This window comes from Centruroides vittatus, unplaced genomic scaffold (genome assembly GCF_030686945.1).
Source record: "Centruroides vittatus isolate TY-2023 unplaced genomic scaffold, ASM3068694v2 contig_882, whole genome shotgun sequence".
In the NCBI taxonomy this organism is placed as follows: domain Eukaryota; kingdom Metazoa; phylum Arthropoda; class Arachnida; order Scorpiones; family Buthidae; genus Centruroides; species Centruroides vittatus.
This window is the reverse complement of record NW_027122574.1, coordinates 1263204-1282745: the sequence shown is the minus strand read 5'-3', so window position 1 is coordinate 1282745 and position 19542 is coordinate 1263204. Positions and strand designations below refer to the sequence as shown.

At 28.9% G+C, this 19542-nt stretch overlaps 1 protein-coding gene across 4 annotated transcripts in view; it reads right to left on the bottom strand.

Moving 5' to 3' along the window:
* Window positions 1-19542, bottom strand: part of LOC136983418 (collagen alpha chain CG42342-like) — a 94685-nt gene that overhangs the window by 19576 nt on the left and 55567 nt on the right. For all 4 annotated transcript variants that reach the window (XM_067280145.1, XM_067280143.1, XM_067280144.1 and 1 more), the window contains 8 exons: window positions 17385-17474; window positions 17090-17134; window positions 6983-7006; window positions 4833-4865; window positions 4724-4756; window positions 4576-4647; window positions 4450-4494; window positions 479-541 (listed from right to left, as the gene is read on the bottom strand). In XM_067280145.1, the coding sequence (XP_067136246.1) occupies window positions 479-541; window positions 4450-4494; window positions 4576-4647; window positions 4724-4756; window positions 4833-4865; window positions 6983-7006; window positions 17090-17134; window positions 17385-17474 (405 nt within the window). The remainder of the gene's footprint in view (window positions 1-478; window positions 542-4449; window positions 4495-4575; window positions 4648-4723; window positions 4757-4832; window positions 4866-6982; window positions 7007-17089; window positions 17135-17384; window positions 17475-19542) is intronic.

Here is a 19542-nt window from a genome sequence, read left to right as displayed (position 1 = left end):
TTTTTTTTAACCAATGTAATCACTAATAAACATTTCTATTACTCTAAATTTAACTTAAAAATTTATACAAGTCATGCTTTATCAGAATATTACATATTAACGAAGCAGTATACTGTAAATTAAAATTTTAAAAGTATTCTTTAATATTTTGTAACTACACAGTGTTATTTTGTGATTTTAATTGTTTGAAGTGTTATTCCTAATGATGACCAAAAACTTATAAGTATTTGTGTCTGAATGTTTTGTAATACTCCAATAAAGCTTGAATTTTGTTATTTTTGAAGCCCAATTTATCATTATATTTTTAAAACAAACAACAATGATTAATAAATTTTATTTATTAATCAATGTTTCAATAATGACAAAATATATTTATAAAATTTAATATAAAAAGATAAAACAATATATAATAAAATATATACATATATTTTTATTAGTTTTAACATAGTTTACCTTTTAAGATATATTAAATACTCACTCTGTATCCCATTTTGCCATCTTTTCCAGGTATTCCAGGATCTCCACGTAAACCCATTGGACCCTTAACATTAAAAACAAAAATATTACGTCTGTATATACCTATACAGGGTGTATCGGTACAGCGGTTACAAACTTTCAGGAGAGATAGAGTACACCTAGACGATGGGAAATCACGTAGCAATGCATGGTCGGAAACGTTTTCCTGGCACGGTACTGACGACACAAAACACAAGAAAGCAAGGATAGAAACAGGGTGACAAAACATGATTATTATTCTTAGTACAGCAAAAATGCTGGGACGTCTTTGGCTGGTGTAGTGACATCTATCGCGTACACCAGCCAAAGACGTCCCAGCAGTTTTAGTAGGATACCACATGGGGATGAAAGAAGTGTATTCCTTAACAATGGAAATGTTAACAATTGAAGTGTTAAGTAACAATGAAAGTGTTAAGAAAAAGTGACGTGCAAGATTTACAGGTGCAGATGTGGTTTTTTGCATTTTTGCAGGAAATCGAACATATTTTTACACCCATCTAAAAGTTCTCTAATTAGTCTGCAAACAGGGGGGACCTAATTCTTGCATTCTGTAAAAACGGGTAAGATTGGCTATAATGTAATAATCTTAATCTTCGCTATCATTACTTTTTGCCCGAGCAACGCCGGGCTTATCTGCTAGTTTTCAATATAATTTTATAAATATTTATTTATTTTTTCACATATTTAATTAAAATATTGCTAAATTACATTCATAGATAAGAATCAAATGTTCAGAAATGAATAACACTATTATTTACTTATTATTCTGAATATATCAGAAAGTATTTTAGAACATATGACTGATCTTATTAAAGCTAAACATATTTTTATTTTTAACTTTAAGTTTAAATATAATAATAGCTTAGACATTTTAATAACCTTTTTATTTATTTCTTTAGAAACTTGAAACAATTATAAACATTGTAAGAAAGATTTTACATAACATATTCCAAGGCAATATTCTGTATTGATTGAGTCATTTTCAATTCTTTGTTCCTTAATTTAAAAGTTCAAAGCAATTCTTCGCTTTAAAGAAATCCTAAATTAAATAATGACTGAAATTTTTTGAGATTTCTCTCAGCTTTAGATAAGAGAAAACTCGAAACAGTCATCTGCTATCTAATTTAGGACACCTTTAATAAAGGACTTACAATTTGTTTCTTGAAATTCTGTACTGACGGTAATATATTTTAATTAGATGTTGAATTATAAAAATAATATTTCATAATTTTTAAAGAGACAAAGTATTCAATTTATTATATCAAAATACAGAATATAACTAAATCTCGAAATTAAAAACAAAGAGAAAAGAGAGGGGAGGGAAGATTTACTGAACTAGATTATTATAAATAATTTACTTATTTTTAACAGCAATAGCAATTCAATTATTTACCATTAATAAATTATCTGAATTAATTGAAATGATTAAATTTATCCCATAATTAAAAAGAAGATACATATGTAGAAGGGGATTTAAATAATAAATAATCGTACTTTTTAAGTTTATATTATTTCTATATATTAAGTAATTATAATTGCCTTACTGTCCTTATTTCTAACATTATTTTTAATTGTCTACATGGACATTACTCATTATTAGGACTTTACACTGGTGTTTAGATTTGACACGAGAATGAGAATTAGTTCAGAAAAAACAAATTTTCTTTATTATATCACCTGTAGTAATTTTCTCTGTACACATATTACACATGTTTCGGGCCTTCATGCCCTTCATCAGCAGTATTACTACAAAAAAATTGTTGTTTGAATGGTTGAGAACAAAACATTGATTGAAATGGTATGTAAATTTAAAACGAGAAATTTCATCCTGTTGTTGTATTCATTGTTGGAATACGTATTTATTTTTTTTGTAGTAATACTACTGATGAGGGGCATGAAGGCCCAAAACATGTGTAATATGTGTACAGAGAAAATTACTACAGGTGATATAATAAAGAAAATTTGTTTTTTCTGAACTAATTCTCATTCTTGTGTCAAATGTAAACACCAATATAAAGCTCTAATAATGAGTAATATCCATGTAGACAATTAAAAATAATGTTATATTATTTCTATTTGTATTCAAAAACCAAAATCTTCAATATTGTGGATATTTGCAATTCATGAGTTCATTAATTTGTCTTTGGTTCTAATAAAATTTATTTTTTCATTCAATTCATTATTACTCAAAATTAATATACCCATTTGTATGCATATTAATTTTCTCTCGTTCATTAAAATAATTGTTTTCTTAATTTTTAACAAAATTTTTTGAACTAAAAATAACCATAGTTAAACGAATACATTGACATCTTTCAAGTTTCCAGCACATGAAAATAAAACAAATGTTTTCGCCCTTAATTTAAAAACCTTCTTCTGGTAACTCGAGCAAAAAACAAAATACAGTAACATTAAAAACAGAGTATTCTAAAGTAGAAGAATAAATTTGTTTCTTGAAAATATGGCAAAAAGTCAACCATTGTAAGAACTAAGCCAGTGTCTTATTTTGTAACTCACTATATCAATTTCATAAAGGAAAAACACAACTAATTTATGGATCATATTTACAAATGTACCTGGACACACATGAAATAAAACATGGTTCACTGACTTTCACAGAAGTCTGTATAATGTTTATTTAGTAAATTTAATTTCTACATCTTGTTTTATTTTTATAATTTTCCTCGTAAAGAATGTATCAATTAAAAATTCTTTTATAAATTGATTTTTTGAATAAAAATGGAAATTTTATTATAAAATTTTTTTATTGAATGAGTTTAAAATAAAAATAGATTTAATAGTTTTAAAATGTATTTTAAAGTACTGTACTTAGTTCTTAATCTGCAGGAATTTGGTTAAAATAAAGGTAGAAAAAGATACAGAGCCAAAAGAAGATAAAATCAAAATTCTTCAGATAGAATGCAGATCATTAGTTTTAATTACTTCCCATTACTTACTTGCCAAATAAAAATTCTTTTCATTTGGCAAGTTTGAACTAATGAGATGTACTAAAAACTAGAGATATCAAGATATCAACCTGGATTGATTCTCATTAACTGATAATAAAATTAGGATAATATATTTTGAAATCAGTTAATGTTATAATGTGAGAACATAATGTGTAATTTAATGTCTTTCTCTCTACTTTTTCACTGACATTAAATAACTAGTTTAAAGATCATTTAATTATCTTTCATTTAATTTTTCAATTATTGGCAGTCAGCCATTTGTCTGCTTTTGTTAAAATATCTAAAATTAATTAGAAGAAGAGTTGAATAATGTAATTATCATTATTCAATATGTATCACTTATGTTTACTTATGTGTGATATGCAAAATGAAAAATAATGTCAATGCTTTGCTCATTTGTAAATTTCAATTAGACCCTAAGATTTTAATTATTATTAATATAAACTAAATTTATAGTACAGTTTAACAAATTTATTTTCTATATATGGTTTATATATATATATATATATATATATATATATATATATATACAGTGGACCCCCGATATAACGCACATGTCGGGTGGGAAACAACACCCGCATTATAAGGTGAACCACGTTATTCCGAGCAGCGCAGTGTAACTTGGTTCACCTCTTTACTTTAGCAATAATGTCAAGCTTTTCTTTCACACTGTAAGCTTTTCTTTTACTCATCATGTATACAATAATTAAACACTATTCAAAATACTTTCAGGAACTCAATACATACACAATTACTCAATACGCAGTAACAATAAAATGTGCTACTCACTAACACTGCACGGACCTGTATAAACGTGTTTAAGCTTATCGCGTCGCAAACATCGCCCGCGCTATAACCGAGTGCACGGTATAGTGAGCAGTGCTATAACGAAGGTCCACTGTACTGATTTAGTTAACAGTGAGAGTGTATTATAGATATAGTTGAAAATAAATTTATTACTTACTGGCAATCCCATTGGGCCCATTTCACCTTTTTCTCCTTTGTCTCCCTTGTTACAAAACAGAAATCAAAAATTTTACACTTTACCTTTTAGAGAATTATAATATTAAGGAATTTCATAAAAATATACCATCTCTCCTTTTTGTCCATCGGTTCCTCTCTCACCCTTAATTCCTGGCGGTCCTTGAATGCCTGGGGCTCCCTAATTTAATCAGTTATTTTATTCAATAAGTGTAACAGTAAATAAATGAAATTAATAAATAAAAATATTTACTCACTGGTCGACCAGCTGGTCCTGGAGGCCCAATTAGCTATGAGATAAAATATTTTTACTAAATTATCCGCTTGATTTTAAATGTAATAAGTAATTCATTTTAGAATACTCACAAATTCTCGAGTTCCATGATAATTTCCATCCACCTGAGAATTAAAATAAAAATATTGAATGTAATAATGTTTATAAAAAATAATTTTAAATTTTACATAATGTCTGAAAAACATATGTAATTGGACTACAATTTGAAAAAATTGTAGACCTATGAATTTGCACTGTTGTTTGTCCATCCATCTTTTCTCAATCTCGAGAATGGAGTTAAATAGATGAAAGACAAGACCAGATACGGAAACCATAGGGGCAGGAGGCCCCGATTAACTGTGCACAAACTTCTGATGCAAACTGGAAGTCATGTTATTTCAATTCAAAATTTCCCCCGAAAGCAGTTAATAGATGACTGACACGACTATTATTAAATGAAAAGTATGAGGTACAGGAGCAAACCACTACTAATTTGAAGTGGAGAGCATATATTTTAAATTAAATAAATTAAAAATTGTAGCCTAGCATTTGATGTTGTAATAAATATTTGTTTCTTTTATTCAATCATTAGTTAAATTATAATGATGATAAACAGAGTCATTCATCATCATCATTAGCATCATCTCTAGAATATCTCCTTGGATTAATACACTGCTAGTGTTGATGTTCCACTTTTTTTGAAATATAAAAATTTCTGAATATTCAGCCAATACCGAGTTCTCAAAGTATTTCATTTTTTTTAATGCCATTGACATTGCACGAGAATGCATATGTCAATTCTGTGAGCTATTCCATATGTTTATTTCTCTTGTAAAATAATTAAAAGCCGAGTTTCAGAGATTAGATCTGAACTGATCCTCAGTTAAAAGTTTTTTCACATTCTCCAGCATCTAAATTGCCATTTTGTCATGTGACAAAAATGCTTTACTTGATTGGTTGGAGCATTCAAGATCTTGAATCTAGTAGAACAGATTTTATTTTAAAATTCTTGAATTCAAGAACTTTGAAAGGACAAACTCAAACTGTCGGATCTATATTATCAAAGTACCTTGAATATAAGTTTTACATTCAAGAAATTTGATTATTTAGATATGCTCTGTCCCTCACATCCAGCCATTCCATTGTGAATGGATGCGAGGGACAGGGACCAGATATATCTGGGATGAGTTACATCGCAAAAAATTTCTGAGAATTTTTGACTTATCTAGATTTGTTCCAGGTTTACAGAGTGATAACACCTTAACTGCTCAGCCATTTGACCATCTCATGTAGCCAATTAAACAATATTCAAAGAAAATTTTCAAAATTTTGAATATTGTATTCTAAGAAGTGGGTACAACAAGAAGATACTTTGAAGATAGATAAATCTGAAGAACTGATATGTAATGAAAGACCTCTTAATTTTGTCTACAAATACTTGGGATGATACTTTTTGGTTTTTTCATTTACATCAATAAAGCAGATTATTTATTAAATAGTTCTCTAGAATAGAACTACTCCGAAAATATTAAAAAGCATTTTCATAATTTGTCCTTTTCATACACCAGAAACACAAAATTAAATAGAGGAATTGACCTCTATTTTGAGACATTTCTCCACCTCACTATGTGAAACTTGTTAAAATCATTCCTCTGGCAATGGCACAATATAAAAATATATCATTGGTAAAAAATCTAAGATAAACACAAGATTGAAAGTTCTCTAGGATAGAACTATTTGGTTAATGTTACCTATGGTTCCAAAATGGCAGCTCGTCTCTTATCCAGCAAATTCCAGAAGAAAGGAAACAGTGGGGACGCACGTTCTAACCTAACCTAACCTATTCTAATAACTTTGTTGGTAATAATTATGGTAATTTATTAGAATAGGTTAGAACGTGCATCCCCACTGTTTCCCTTCTTCTATTTGCCGGAATCAGAGACGAGCCACCATTTTGGAACCATAGATAACATTAACCAACTATTTTTATTTTATTTTTTATTTTTTGGAGTGTTTCTTCTATCCTATAGAACTTTTTAATCATATATTTATCATAAATTTTTCTTGACCAGAATTTTATTTTCGGTAAACATAAATAAACTAAAAGTTTTAAACAAATTCTAAAAAATTTTTTAAATTAAACTATGAAAAGTTTGAAAATGTTTAAATGTAACCAATAAAATTTTTAAACTTCTAGAAGTGATTTTTTTGTATTTAAATAAGAAACAAAATTAATACTTACACTTTTTATATACTTAATAGGAGCCTGATGTTGATACATGTAATGAAATTTAATATAAAAAAAATTATTTATAATACCCACATTACAAATTAATAGAATATTAAAAATTATAATATATACTGCATTTATAAAATATTTAAATATATGAAAAAAGAAAGAATATTTATAGCATAAATAAAATCTTTAAAATTTTATTTTATATATTAGTATTTATTTATTTAAATTTAAAGTTAAATTGTGAAATCGTTCGTTTGAATCGTTCTTGTATATTGTCAGGAGTAAAGATGAATAGCAATACGAAAAGCAAAGCTTTTGAATTGAATTCCAGATTGAAATTCCAAAATCACACGGGAGCACAATTTAAGTTTTAATCCATTCCCACGTGAAAATAGATGATTATTCGGAAATCAGAATTGGGAGAAACTCGTAAGTGTAATCGACTGTTAAGAATTGGTAAAAAAAAAGGTTTCCGATTGTCGATTTTACAAGATTTTTCCTTAAAGTTTAAAATGCTAGTAATTTTTGCGGGACAATGTTTGCATTTATGTTCATTTGATATTTTACTTGTGATTAAACAAAATAAAATTCGAATTGTATTAATAAATCTAATTTTCTTTATTTTGATCTTTAAAGTCACACCTTTTCCTATATGCGAGGTCGTCTTATATTTGAGTAAATACAGTATTTTAGAAGACTACTTTACGCAAGAACTTTCTGTAAAATTATATATGATCTTTCTTCTATCAATTTATGTACGTTTGCTTTATAATATTAGCTTTTGTTTTTCTATCATCTCATGTATTACAGTTTTTTACTGTTATGCATTTATCATTATTTTATAATTTTATGTGCTGTAAGAAAAATATTTATTGTAAATAAAGTATACACCTTACACATTTTTATATTTGCATTTTTATTGCTTTTATTTTAACTGGGGTTGTTGCATAAGGAGGTTTCTTTCTTGTACAGTTTGTACAGCCTTGCCTATAATTTCTTTTGATAAAAAAAGTTTTGATTAAAATATATTTGTTATTACACATAATTTTCATAAATCACACAAAACATGTTTTAACCAGTTAATTCATATTTTTAACAACAAATCTCTGTTGTAAGAATAAATTAAATATAAAAAGAATAGCATATATATACATAAAAGCTAAGCGACTCGAAATTTAGATGCAGCTGGGAGCCTCATTTATCCTTAATCTGGTACTTCCTCTTAGCAGCATATTTATAGTTTTTCATATTGATTTTCAACAAATGAATAGAAACTCTTACATAAGTAGAAAAATAAATGCATTATTTATCCATTTATGTAGGAATTCTATTAAACCCTTCATTGAAATTCCGGCAGCAAGAACCTGAGATGTTAATGCTAAGTCAATTACATCAAAATTATTGAGCTGGCATTAATGAAGATCATATCAGCAATTACACATCGTCAGCAGAACATCTTTGATTTTAATGTATTGTTGTTACTACAGAAACAATTACTTACTTAACATTAACAAAATTATGAATCTTAAGCATTTACATTCATGGAATACGGGATGTAAACCACACATACAGAAACCACTTACCGGTATTGGAAACAAAAAACAAAAAAAAAAAAAAACATAACAGGAAGGATCCTCCATAACAGGAATGATTCCCCCAATCCCAACAGACTTCCGGGAGTTTACTCTACACCTCTTAAGGATCACAGGTGTGATAGAAACCTTGTTTATATCAGTTCAACCAAACGATCATTGGGAATCAGAATACGTGAGCACAATGCAGATATTCTACATGGGAGGAACTCTACGGTTCTTGCAATTTACGCGGCCAATCCTGACATCGAGGCGGCCCTCAACCAAGCGAGGCTCATAATCACCTCACTTCGAACACCTGAGGTGGTTGGAAGCTATCTCCGTTTACAAATCTAGCCGCACCATCACCTGCATAAATTATAAAGAAGAGCTCAATTTGTCCGTCGCCTGGCAGGCCCTCATTGACACGGACCTTTAATCGTCATCTACCCACACCGAATGTGTATGTCCGATCAAACAACTTTAACGTAAAGTGTTCGATTTTGTTTAAAAATAATCATTCTATTTTTGGATCTGTGTTCCGTTGCTTTTATCGTCTGAAGAAGAACTTCCAAAGTTCGAAAACGTTAATGACGTTTTTTTTTTCGTTTCCAACACCGGTAAGTGGTTCCTGTACGTGTGATTATGAATCTTATTCTTAACACCAAACTTTACTGAGTATGGATCAAATAAAAATTGATAAACTGCAATCAATATTTGAAGAAAAAGAACCTTACAGTAAATGCATAAGTACTATATTTGAAGGTGAAACAACTGAATTGTTATCATAAAAAGTTTTTTTTTAATATTACAAAAATTTTACCTTTTTAATATCTACAAACACATATACTAACAAAGAAAACATTAGAGACTTATATTAAAATTACATAAAAGAAAAGTGAGTAAACATTTCAAGACAAAAAATACAAATAAGAAAAAATTAAAATAGCTACTGTACATTGATTTTAAGTAAAACAATCTATACTGAAAAATATAAAAATCTGTTGTACAGTATTAACTTTTGTAAATTCTTTTTTAAATCATTTGTTATGTTATTTAAAAAATACTTTTTAAAATCATTTACATATATACTTTAATATACAAAATTGAAAGATATTTCGTTGATTCATTGATTAATTGATTGATTGAAAGATTGAAAGATACGTAAAGATCAATTAATGTTGATAATGTTAATGTTTACAAAAACAGAAATAATGCTAAATTTCTCTTTTAACATTTTGAAGATGAGATAATCAATAATCAAAGCTCTCTTTAGCTTTCTTAAGGATCATCATCTTAAAAAAATGAATAATTTTTATCGATATAAATGATTTCATCCGATAATATTCTTAGAGTTTCTCTTATTTCATCAATGAATCTAATAGATGAATCTTTATGGCAAATTTTTGTAGTAATTAGAAATGAAGTTAGATTAATTACATAAATTTAGAAAATTCTGGACAAAAGATTGGATTAAAAGAAAGTTAAACCTGCATGTTCTGCTTGCCACATAGACAATAGACAGGACTGTTGAGAGGAGAGCCAAGGATTTTTTCTTTGGCCCAGAGAAAACATAGGGGCCTGTAGCGGTTACTACCCACTACAAAACTAATTATATTTTCTGTTAATAAAAATACTATCTTTAAGACTTCTTCTTATTAATAAAGAAACATTCAACATGTTTCATTTGTTAAAAAGAAATGGCTAAAGGAGCCCAGTCTACCCTAGGCCCCATACAAGCTCTCATCAGCCCTGCATGCAGACGTATTGTCAGAGTTATAAAATATTTTGACCTTTATCTGATTTGTAATAAATAATATAATTAGTTAATAAGTTTATATTAAGTTTGTTTAGATTATCTGCTTAGAGTGGTGCACAGTCTGACTAATCAGCAATATAGTCATTTGTCCATTTTATGATTGCTCCAGTTTATAGATGTCCAACTTTGCTGGGCTAATGTAGATATTGAGACAATTTATTAGGCTACAATTATTTCGAATTGCAACCCAATAAACTGTCTCAATGTCTACATTGTCTTATAAATTTCCACTGTTGTTTGTCCATCCGTCTTTCCTCAATCTCGAGAATGGAGTTAAATAGATGAAAGACAAGACCGGATATGGAAACCTCGGAGGCAGGACACCCCAATTAACTATATACAAACATCCGATGCAAACTGGAAATCACGTTATTTCAATTGAAAACTTTTCCCCTGAAAGCAGTTAATAGATGACAGACACAATTCTATCATTAAAGGAAAAGTACGATGAACAGGGGTGAGCGAATACTAATAATCTGAGGTGGAAAGGACACTTTTACAGTTCATCTAATGAAAATTTCATTTGTAAATTTTTTCAAAGCATCCTCGATAAAAATTGGTTACTACTATTAATTTCAGAAGTCAGAGATTTGTACATAAAGGAGAAAAGGGTTTTAATTGTTTTGTTGTGTTTTCCCTGTCACCATTGTCTGTAAAAAACACCTCAATTCCAGAAGATTTATTCAGTATACTAGCAGGTGTACTAAATAAAAAAGAAATTAGTAAGTTTTTATGTTTTTATATTAATGTAATAAAGGAAATCAGATCTCTTGTTTAGTTAGCATCCTGTCCACATTGCATTCTAGCAGGTCTGCTTGCTTGATACATAAGATGCTACGAAATAGAATTACATGATTAGCTATGTAAATGACTTCAAAATGATGAAAACTGACACATAAACAACAACTTTAAGAATCCCACATAGCCAATGAACAAATTTAAAATGCTTGGGTGCTATGCTCTTTCTTTTCCTCTGCTTCTTTAATATCTCTGACAACCTGTCAGAGGTATTAAACCTATTCTCAAGTGGCCAATATAACTAAAAGCAGATTTATATGCACTGTGATATACACATTAAAATGCCTGAAATATTCATTACACATGCTAAAAAAAAAGTGTATATTATTGATGCTTCTGTCTTCCCTGTGGGCACTAAGAAGACTTGTTTAATTAATCCCATTGTGGAATCAGCCAGGCCCACAATGGGGCAGCTGGGTGGTAATGGACAAGGCCCAACGTTACTGTGACAGATCATCCATCCAAAAATTCCTGGGATTTTTTTGATCTGTCCAGATTTGATTCCAGGTCATTCAGATCAGCAGGTTATCACCTCAATTGTTCAGCCATCTGGCCATCAAGTAATATACACTAAAATTTGTAGGCTGAAACTTTATTTCTGTCCGCAAGCAAATCTTACTAATTTCTATTCCATCAAACTTTTTAGGTGGGAGGGAATAAATGTACAACAATGTGTGACAAGAAATTTGAAACTTATGATATCTGAAAACATGCATTAGAATAATGTTTCACATAGGTGTGCAATCAAGTGAATTATAAATAAAATTGCACATGCATTAAAATTTTATAACTTTCTGTTATCTAGTTAATTGAATTTATTTCTATACAGTCAAACCTGTTTTTATGCGGGGGATAGGGACCGCATTAAAAAAAATAGCATGAAACTTCACGAATGGCTGTAAAAAAATAGTTTTCGCAACACAATTAAAAAATATTTTTTTTATGCGGTCAACAGGGACCGCATAAAAAAAGTCTCACATAGAAAATAACTCAAAACCGTACGAAATAGAATTTATTGACAACAGATGTCAGCACTTGACTGCATCGTCTGGTCTATCGTCTGTTTTACATATTTTTGTCCAGGTGGTGTTTTGTTGACTTAAAAAGTAAATTATTTCATTTTTCGCATATTCATGCAATAATATTACTATAATAAGTGCATTTATGCTATAATAAGTTTATTTAGCTATAATAAGTCAACGTGAGACATGACGAATCGCACGAGACTAGTCGCCAACTATACCGCACAAATAAAAAATCGCACAAAAAAAACCGCATAAATTAAAAAATTCGCATTAAAAAAATCGCACATAAAAAGAGCGCATAAAAACAGGTTTGACTGTATATACAATTGTTTACAAGATACATGAGGATGACTGAATTAAAAGAATGTTCATATTAGATGTTCATATTTAAAACATCTGAATATTGCAAGATCATCCTCATCTATTGGATGGTAGAGTGATATTTATCACAACATGTGCAAAAATGACTCACTGCACAGATAGCAGAGATGGACTATAGCTCATTTGAAAACAACCTGCAATCATGCAAACAAGCTGTAAATTTTATAAAGTTTATTTAGTCTCAAAAATAGTCAAATCTGCAAAATTTTTAGTAAGAGTCACAAATGCAATTTTATATGTATTTTTAAAAAAGTACATAAAAATATGCTTTATCGGACAACCTTAATTTGATGTACTTGGATATCTATTGAGGTTTTGGCATTATAGAATTTAAGAAGAAACACATGCATGTGATAAAAATCCAGTCCTTAAATGTAACTAATTTAACTTATCTGTAATAGTTAGGGTCACCAACTGTCCAGTATTGAACTGAGCTGTCTAGTTCTATGGGTCTTGTCCAGAACTGGACAACCAATTAAGAAGTCAAACCAAACACTGGAGAATTTCATCTGTACTGTGATAATTTAATAACAACTTAGTACGTCACATAATATATGCAACAAGAAGAGATGATGATGATTGAAAAATCCAGAAAATGAGGAAAGAGAATTTTTCAAAATTTGAATAATCATCAAAAATTTCACATGTTAATAATAAAGAAGTTAAAATATATACTTTCCTACGTATTTTCAGATCCACTAAGATCCATTTTCAGAATAGCAAATATCAATAAAGATTATTTGTTAAGTTCTTTATTTGAAATTGTAGATGATTGTTTACCTGAATAGTAGCAACCTTTTCAGAATTTAACAGTGTAGATTAAATCTTGTTATAATGAATCTTTGAGAATCACACAATTTATTTTGTTATACTGAACTTTTGTTGTAATGGATAAAGAGAGAAAACAAATTATATGCACTTTTTATCTGAAAACAGTCATGCATATCTACTAATCATTAAAAAATTTTATTTGATTAAAAAGTATAGTATTTTGATTATACAGGTATACCTCGAGTTGCGTCGTTTGTCAAAAAAGTATATGGAAAAATAAAAATCAAGTTCAAGTCATTTTATTCGACTTTACATCCGTCCGCCACAAATATTGAAGTCGTAATGCCACTAGAAAAGCATTAAAAGCACGTAAAATCATATTAAAATATGTACATTTACAGTAAATGTTAATATAATCATCATAAATCCTAGAGAACGAAACATGAAAACATCTGTGTTTCTGTGTTGTCATCTTAATTAGCAGTCTTTAAGTGCACATTATTGGCGTTTTCCACCGTAGTTTCGACTTACGTCGTAACTACACAAGTAAATTCGACTTACGTCGCCTCACCTGGAACCAATTACCGACATAAGGCGAGGTATACCTGTATTACATTTCTAACCGCTAAACCATTAGCACCATTAAAATGAAACTTTCAACACTATCCATTGAAAAATATTTTCAGGATCATAACAAGATAAACATGCATAAATTTTTCTCCAACTATCCATAACTTCTGGAAATCAAATTTCCTCATAAGTTTGCTCAATTAAAATTGTAGATAATGTCAAAGGAGCAATATCATATTTTCTTGCAAAATCATTTTCATCTCAACATCTATATTTTTTTAAAATTCAAACTTTTAAACATAAGATTCTTACTAAAATATATTTATTTGTAGATTTCCTTATTTCTTCAAGTAATTTAATTTTTTGTAAAGAAAAGCATTCTGTTTTAAAAAATAATTTGTTTATCGAAAAGTAGAGAGATATAAAACTGCAGTATTCTCTCATTATATACTGTAAAGATGAATAATAAAAATCTTCCTGGCAATTTTCAACAATAGGAAATGACAGAACAGTCATTATTTAAAAATATTTTACAGAGATAGGATAAGACAAAATTTGGAAAACGTTTTATACCATGTAGTTCCTCTAAGAATAAATACAGTAGAGCGTCGAAAAGTGGAACCAATTGGGGACTGGGGTCCTTCCAGTTAATGATTTGTTCCAGTTTCCGACTTTGTACGAAAAAATACATTAACCTGTCCGATGTTCAAATTTTTCTCCGTTGCGTATCACTTCCTGTTGAATTTTTCTCCGTTGCGTGTCGCTTCGCGTTGAATTTTCGTCGATTTTAAGCCTAACGAAAATTTTTATAATAATCATCGAGGCTATCGTATCGTTAAAAATTATTTCTGCATTTTGTACAAACAAAATAAATATATTAAAGAATATAAAAAACATGAAAATTATACTTTAGAAGTAAATTTAGTATCAAAAACATTTGATTCAGCACGACACAGTCCGACTGAAAATCGTTCCACTTACCGACGTTCCACTTATCGACGCTCTACTGTAATCTAATTCCAAAGATTCTTTCTAATATCGATATTATTATTTAAAGATATAATTATTTAAATCCAATTTTACATCAACGTGCATAAATTATAAAGAGGAAATGGTTTCGTCATTGGCCTAGCCAGAGCTGATTGACAACACGGTTTAACTGTTCGTTGAGTCCCAGTAGGGCAGCTGAATGTGCAGGCACAATGTGGTTTTTTAATTTTTCAAACTTATATTCAAACACTTGTTCGAATTTTATCACTTTTATGTTTTTAAAAAGTATCATTTTCTTTTGTTAAGCAGTTTCAAATTATTCATCTATTATTGTTATACATACATTCAAAAATATATCCACGTACACTGCTGATTATTTAGAAACACTGCCAAAAAATGGAAATTTCCAATTTTTTGAATTATAATGAAGGTAAACTTATAATTTATATATTTATTGAATAACTGTATAACCAATGCAGTTTTGCATCATCCTGTTCATGATTATATAGACCAGGGGTGGCCAACAAGTCGATTGCGATCGACCGGTCGATCGCCAAGCCAATTTTGGTCGATCGGTAGCGATGTCTCGACTTAATGTATTTATATTTGTAACCGAACGCAACTGTATGCATGCAGTTATGACTCAACTCATAAGCAGTGAGTGCACTTCGTACTGAAACAGTGTATAAACATAGTATGTATTTCACACTTCCCCCTCCCCACTTAGACTATGCCTATGACAACAAGTCGATCGCGACACATTTTTACGATAAAAAGTAGATCTTATGTGCACAAAAGTTGGCCACCCCTGATATAGACTATTGCATTAGATTATGTTAACCTATGGAATGTTTTTTATAACTTTTAAATTTAAATGTATAGTTGTTTTCTTCTGTAAAGAATCAGATGGGTTGAAATTGTGAGCCTGTTCTGTATAAAAGAAAAACTGCTGTGTTTTGTATAATTTTGATATAATCATTAAACTCTTCTCAAAGTCTTTCAAAAATGTATTCATTTCTTCAAATAATACTATTTCCTCCTATTACAGACATATTTCATATCCTTGTCATGAAAAAATTGACATTATATGAATAAACCATACAGACCACTTGAAGAAAATACAAAATATTAAATTTATCTATTTATTTTTAGATTGTTAAACTTTTTAACAGCAATGCACTCTTAATGTAGGTGCTGTATTAATAAATAAATACTATTAGAATATGTGACAATTCAGAATTTTTAAAAGCATAAAATTGTTATTTTTGTATTTTTAAATAAAGTATATATTATAGTTATTTTACAGCTTTTTCAATCATATTATTAAAGGATACAAAAATTTAAGTATGGAACTTTTAATGTAATTAATATTATCATTAAAAGGTTTTATCCAAAACAAATTAATTAATACAATTTTAATTAATTACAGCTCTATCTGATTCAGTATCAGATTGCACAGTATTATTAACTGCAATTGCTAACATCTATTATTAGTTTGTCTATTGCTAATACTATTATCTAGTATTTTCATACAAGATATAAATCATTTTTAATATTTGTGACTTATATAATAGTTATATTTTATATTTTTGATCAACAGTATATTGCATTTTATTCTATACAACAGTACATTTTATTGCTTTTATTTTCAAAGATGTTAAAAGGGAAATTTTTTGTTCATTTCCATGGCTCAGTTTTTAACAAATAATCTCTCAGTTGATTATAAATATAAATTTTATTGTAGGATTTCATTGTTTTTAGAAGAAGAGGAAAATTATCAAACAAATAATATTCTGTTAATGTAGTTTGTGTTTGAAAGACAAACAAATCAATTATGGAAACAAATTCTAGAGTCAGGCCACAGTTTAGTTCCATCTCTCAATAAGCCTATTCACCATTTTGCAACAGATTAATATTGTTTAACATGATAAATTTCCTATCAAAGACTACATGTGGAGATGGTTCTACACTGCTGCCTATGTCTAGACATCATTTCTATAATTAACAAAATTAGCTTTGCAATGTGATTTTAAATCATTGATAAACAATTAAACAGCAAACATTTAAAAGTTTTCTAACCAAAATCTTACACACAAAGCCTTGACATTTAGAACTTAGAATTCTCCATAAACACAAATTAAGAATTAAAGTACATTATGCATTTACTATAATTTTGACTACATACCAAATCTCCTTTGTTTCCCTTTTCACCTTTACTGCCCGTCTTACCCTGACAGCATGCAAATGGAAACAAGTGTTAGTTCAATCAATTTACAGAACTGTTAGTATTATTTAGAATAGACTACAAAAGTACTGACACCAAATGGAATTAACATTTACTCGATTTCATATTTGAAACACGTATGTTTGAATTAATTTTAAATAAGAATATTAGCTTAGATGAAAGTACGGTACATTTATATACAAATTATATATTTACAAACAGAAAAAATTTATTTTTATTCTTTAAATTTACTTACAGGAGGTCCAGGCAGTCCAGGAGATCCCATCAATCCAGGAAGACCAATATCACCATTCACACCTTTATCTCCTTTTGGACCTGGTTGTCCCTAATAAAAGTTATAAATTATAAGAAATTGTAAAGTATTGAAATTTCTACCATAAAATAAACTTTGTTTATTTTCAATTAAATAATTATAATCTTTTCTGTAAAAATCTTTCAATTTTTTAAAAAAGTTTGTTTAATTCACGACTCCAAATATTTAGATCCTCAAAGATAACAAACATCACCTTGAAAAATCATTTTGAATAATATAATGTTAATTACTTTTAAGTTGAAAAATCTCATCTAAAGATTATACAATCAACTCCTCCTATATAAGCCATTACAAATACAATTTAAATACTAAAAGATATTTAAAATCAAAAATTACAAAAGCACATGCATGTTATGTGTGTTATAAACCTCGTCTTAAGATTATTTTGCCTTCTTATGTTATAAAAATTGAACATAAGGGACAACTTAAAAAAAAGAGTTTAAACTTTAAAATCCATTAGTTTCTATGTTAAAAGTAACTTTTAAAAAATTTTATAAAGTTCTTCAATATATTCATGAAGAATATCAAAAATTCAGTGCATCATATGCATTAAAAGCACTAATAAATTAAATAGTTTTGAACTTGTGCTCATTTACTTCTTCCTCGAACTTAGCATCTGAAGAAAAAAAAGAATACTTTTCCAAAAATCTAATGTATGTGCTTGCATGGCATTGGGCATCTTTAAATAATTTGTTGTAATAGAAAAATTTCATGTATTAAATTTGTTTTTTATGATTTTGTTTATGTAAACCAGTGATTCCCAAACTTTTTCGATCCACTGGCCCCTTTGTTCTATAAAGTTATACCCAACGCCCCCTAACCGGTTTTCTCTTGTGTGAGAAAGGATTGGAAATATTCTTAGGAAAACTTTTCTATGAATCTCACACTTTGTGCCCTTACTGTACATTGTTCTCAACATCTGGAAATCATTAAACGCAATGTTTCCTCTTATCCGTTTAACAGAGGAAAGGGAACGGCTGTCAGTGACCCCAAACTTTTGCCTTTGGTCACAGTTCAGTACCCTGCCTCCAGCACTCCCCCAGATTTACTCATTGCCCACAAGAGGGCATTATTGCCCACTTTGAGAAAGCTGATGTAAACTGTCTTTCCCATTTTTATTTTTATTAATGGTGAGTCTGCATATTGATATTTTCCATTATGCTTATATGTTTATAAAGAATGTAACATTTAACATCATTAACTGTGTTTGCACAAGAACTTGTTATTCTTATATATTGAGAACAAGGCTGCTGACAGTGTACAGTTGTTCCTGATCGCTCCCTGTTGCCTTAAAACCCTCAACCACTGTCATGCAGTCTCACAGAATACTTGACTTTTTCATTGTTTTAGGATTCCTCACTAGCATAAAGTTAAAGTTTGTTGTTGTTAGTATGTGCTATGCAGTTGAGAAATGCTCTTGCTATTTCTATATCAGTAGTTATCAATTTTCACAAGTTTAAAATTTAGGGTGGTCTGAGAGACTACACCACAATGTGAATGTAGCATATTTTTTTCATATCTAATATGGCTTCTTTTCCTGGATTTTTTAAAAATTTTCCTTTTTGAAAATGGTATTTGATATTGTGATTCAGATTGTGAGAAATGTCTTTCAAGTAGTATAAAGCATCTTTTAGAGATATAGGCGATGTATAAAGTATTCGTAAGAATGATGATAAAGGCTAGTCATCTTATAACACTGATAGTTAAATAAGCAAAAACAAATGCATTAGAGAATCAGTACTAGTTGATTTACAAAATACTAAGATGTTGCAAGAATCCAATATGTCTAGAATGCAGAACTAAAATTTGTGTGGAATGTGCAAAATAATTATATTATTATTTTATTCATGTTATATTATCAAACAGTATTACTTTATAAATGTTCATTTAGAATATCTTCTAATTTTTGAAATAGATGTTAAACTTTACTCAACTTTTTATTTTGATTTAATTTAGGTTACTTTTGTTGCGAGAACAAAATGTTAATTACCTTATAACATAAAAAAACAGTTTAAAACATCAATTGATGTTTGTAAAATATATATATAATATATATATATATATATACAGATGTACATTT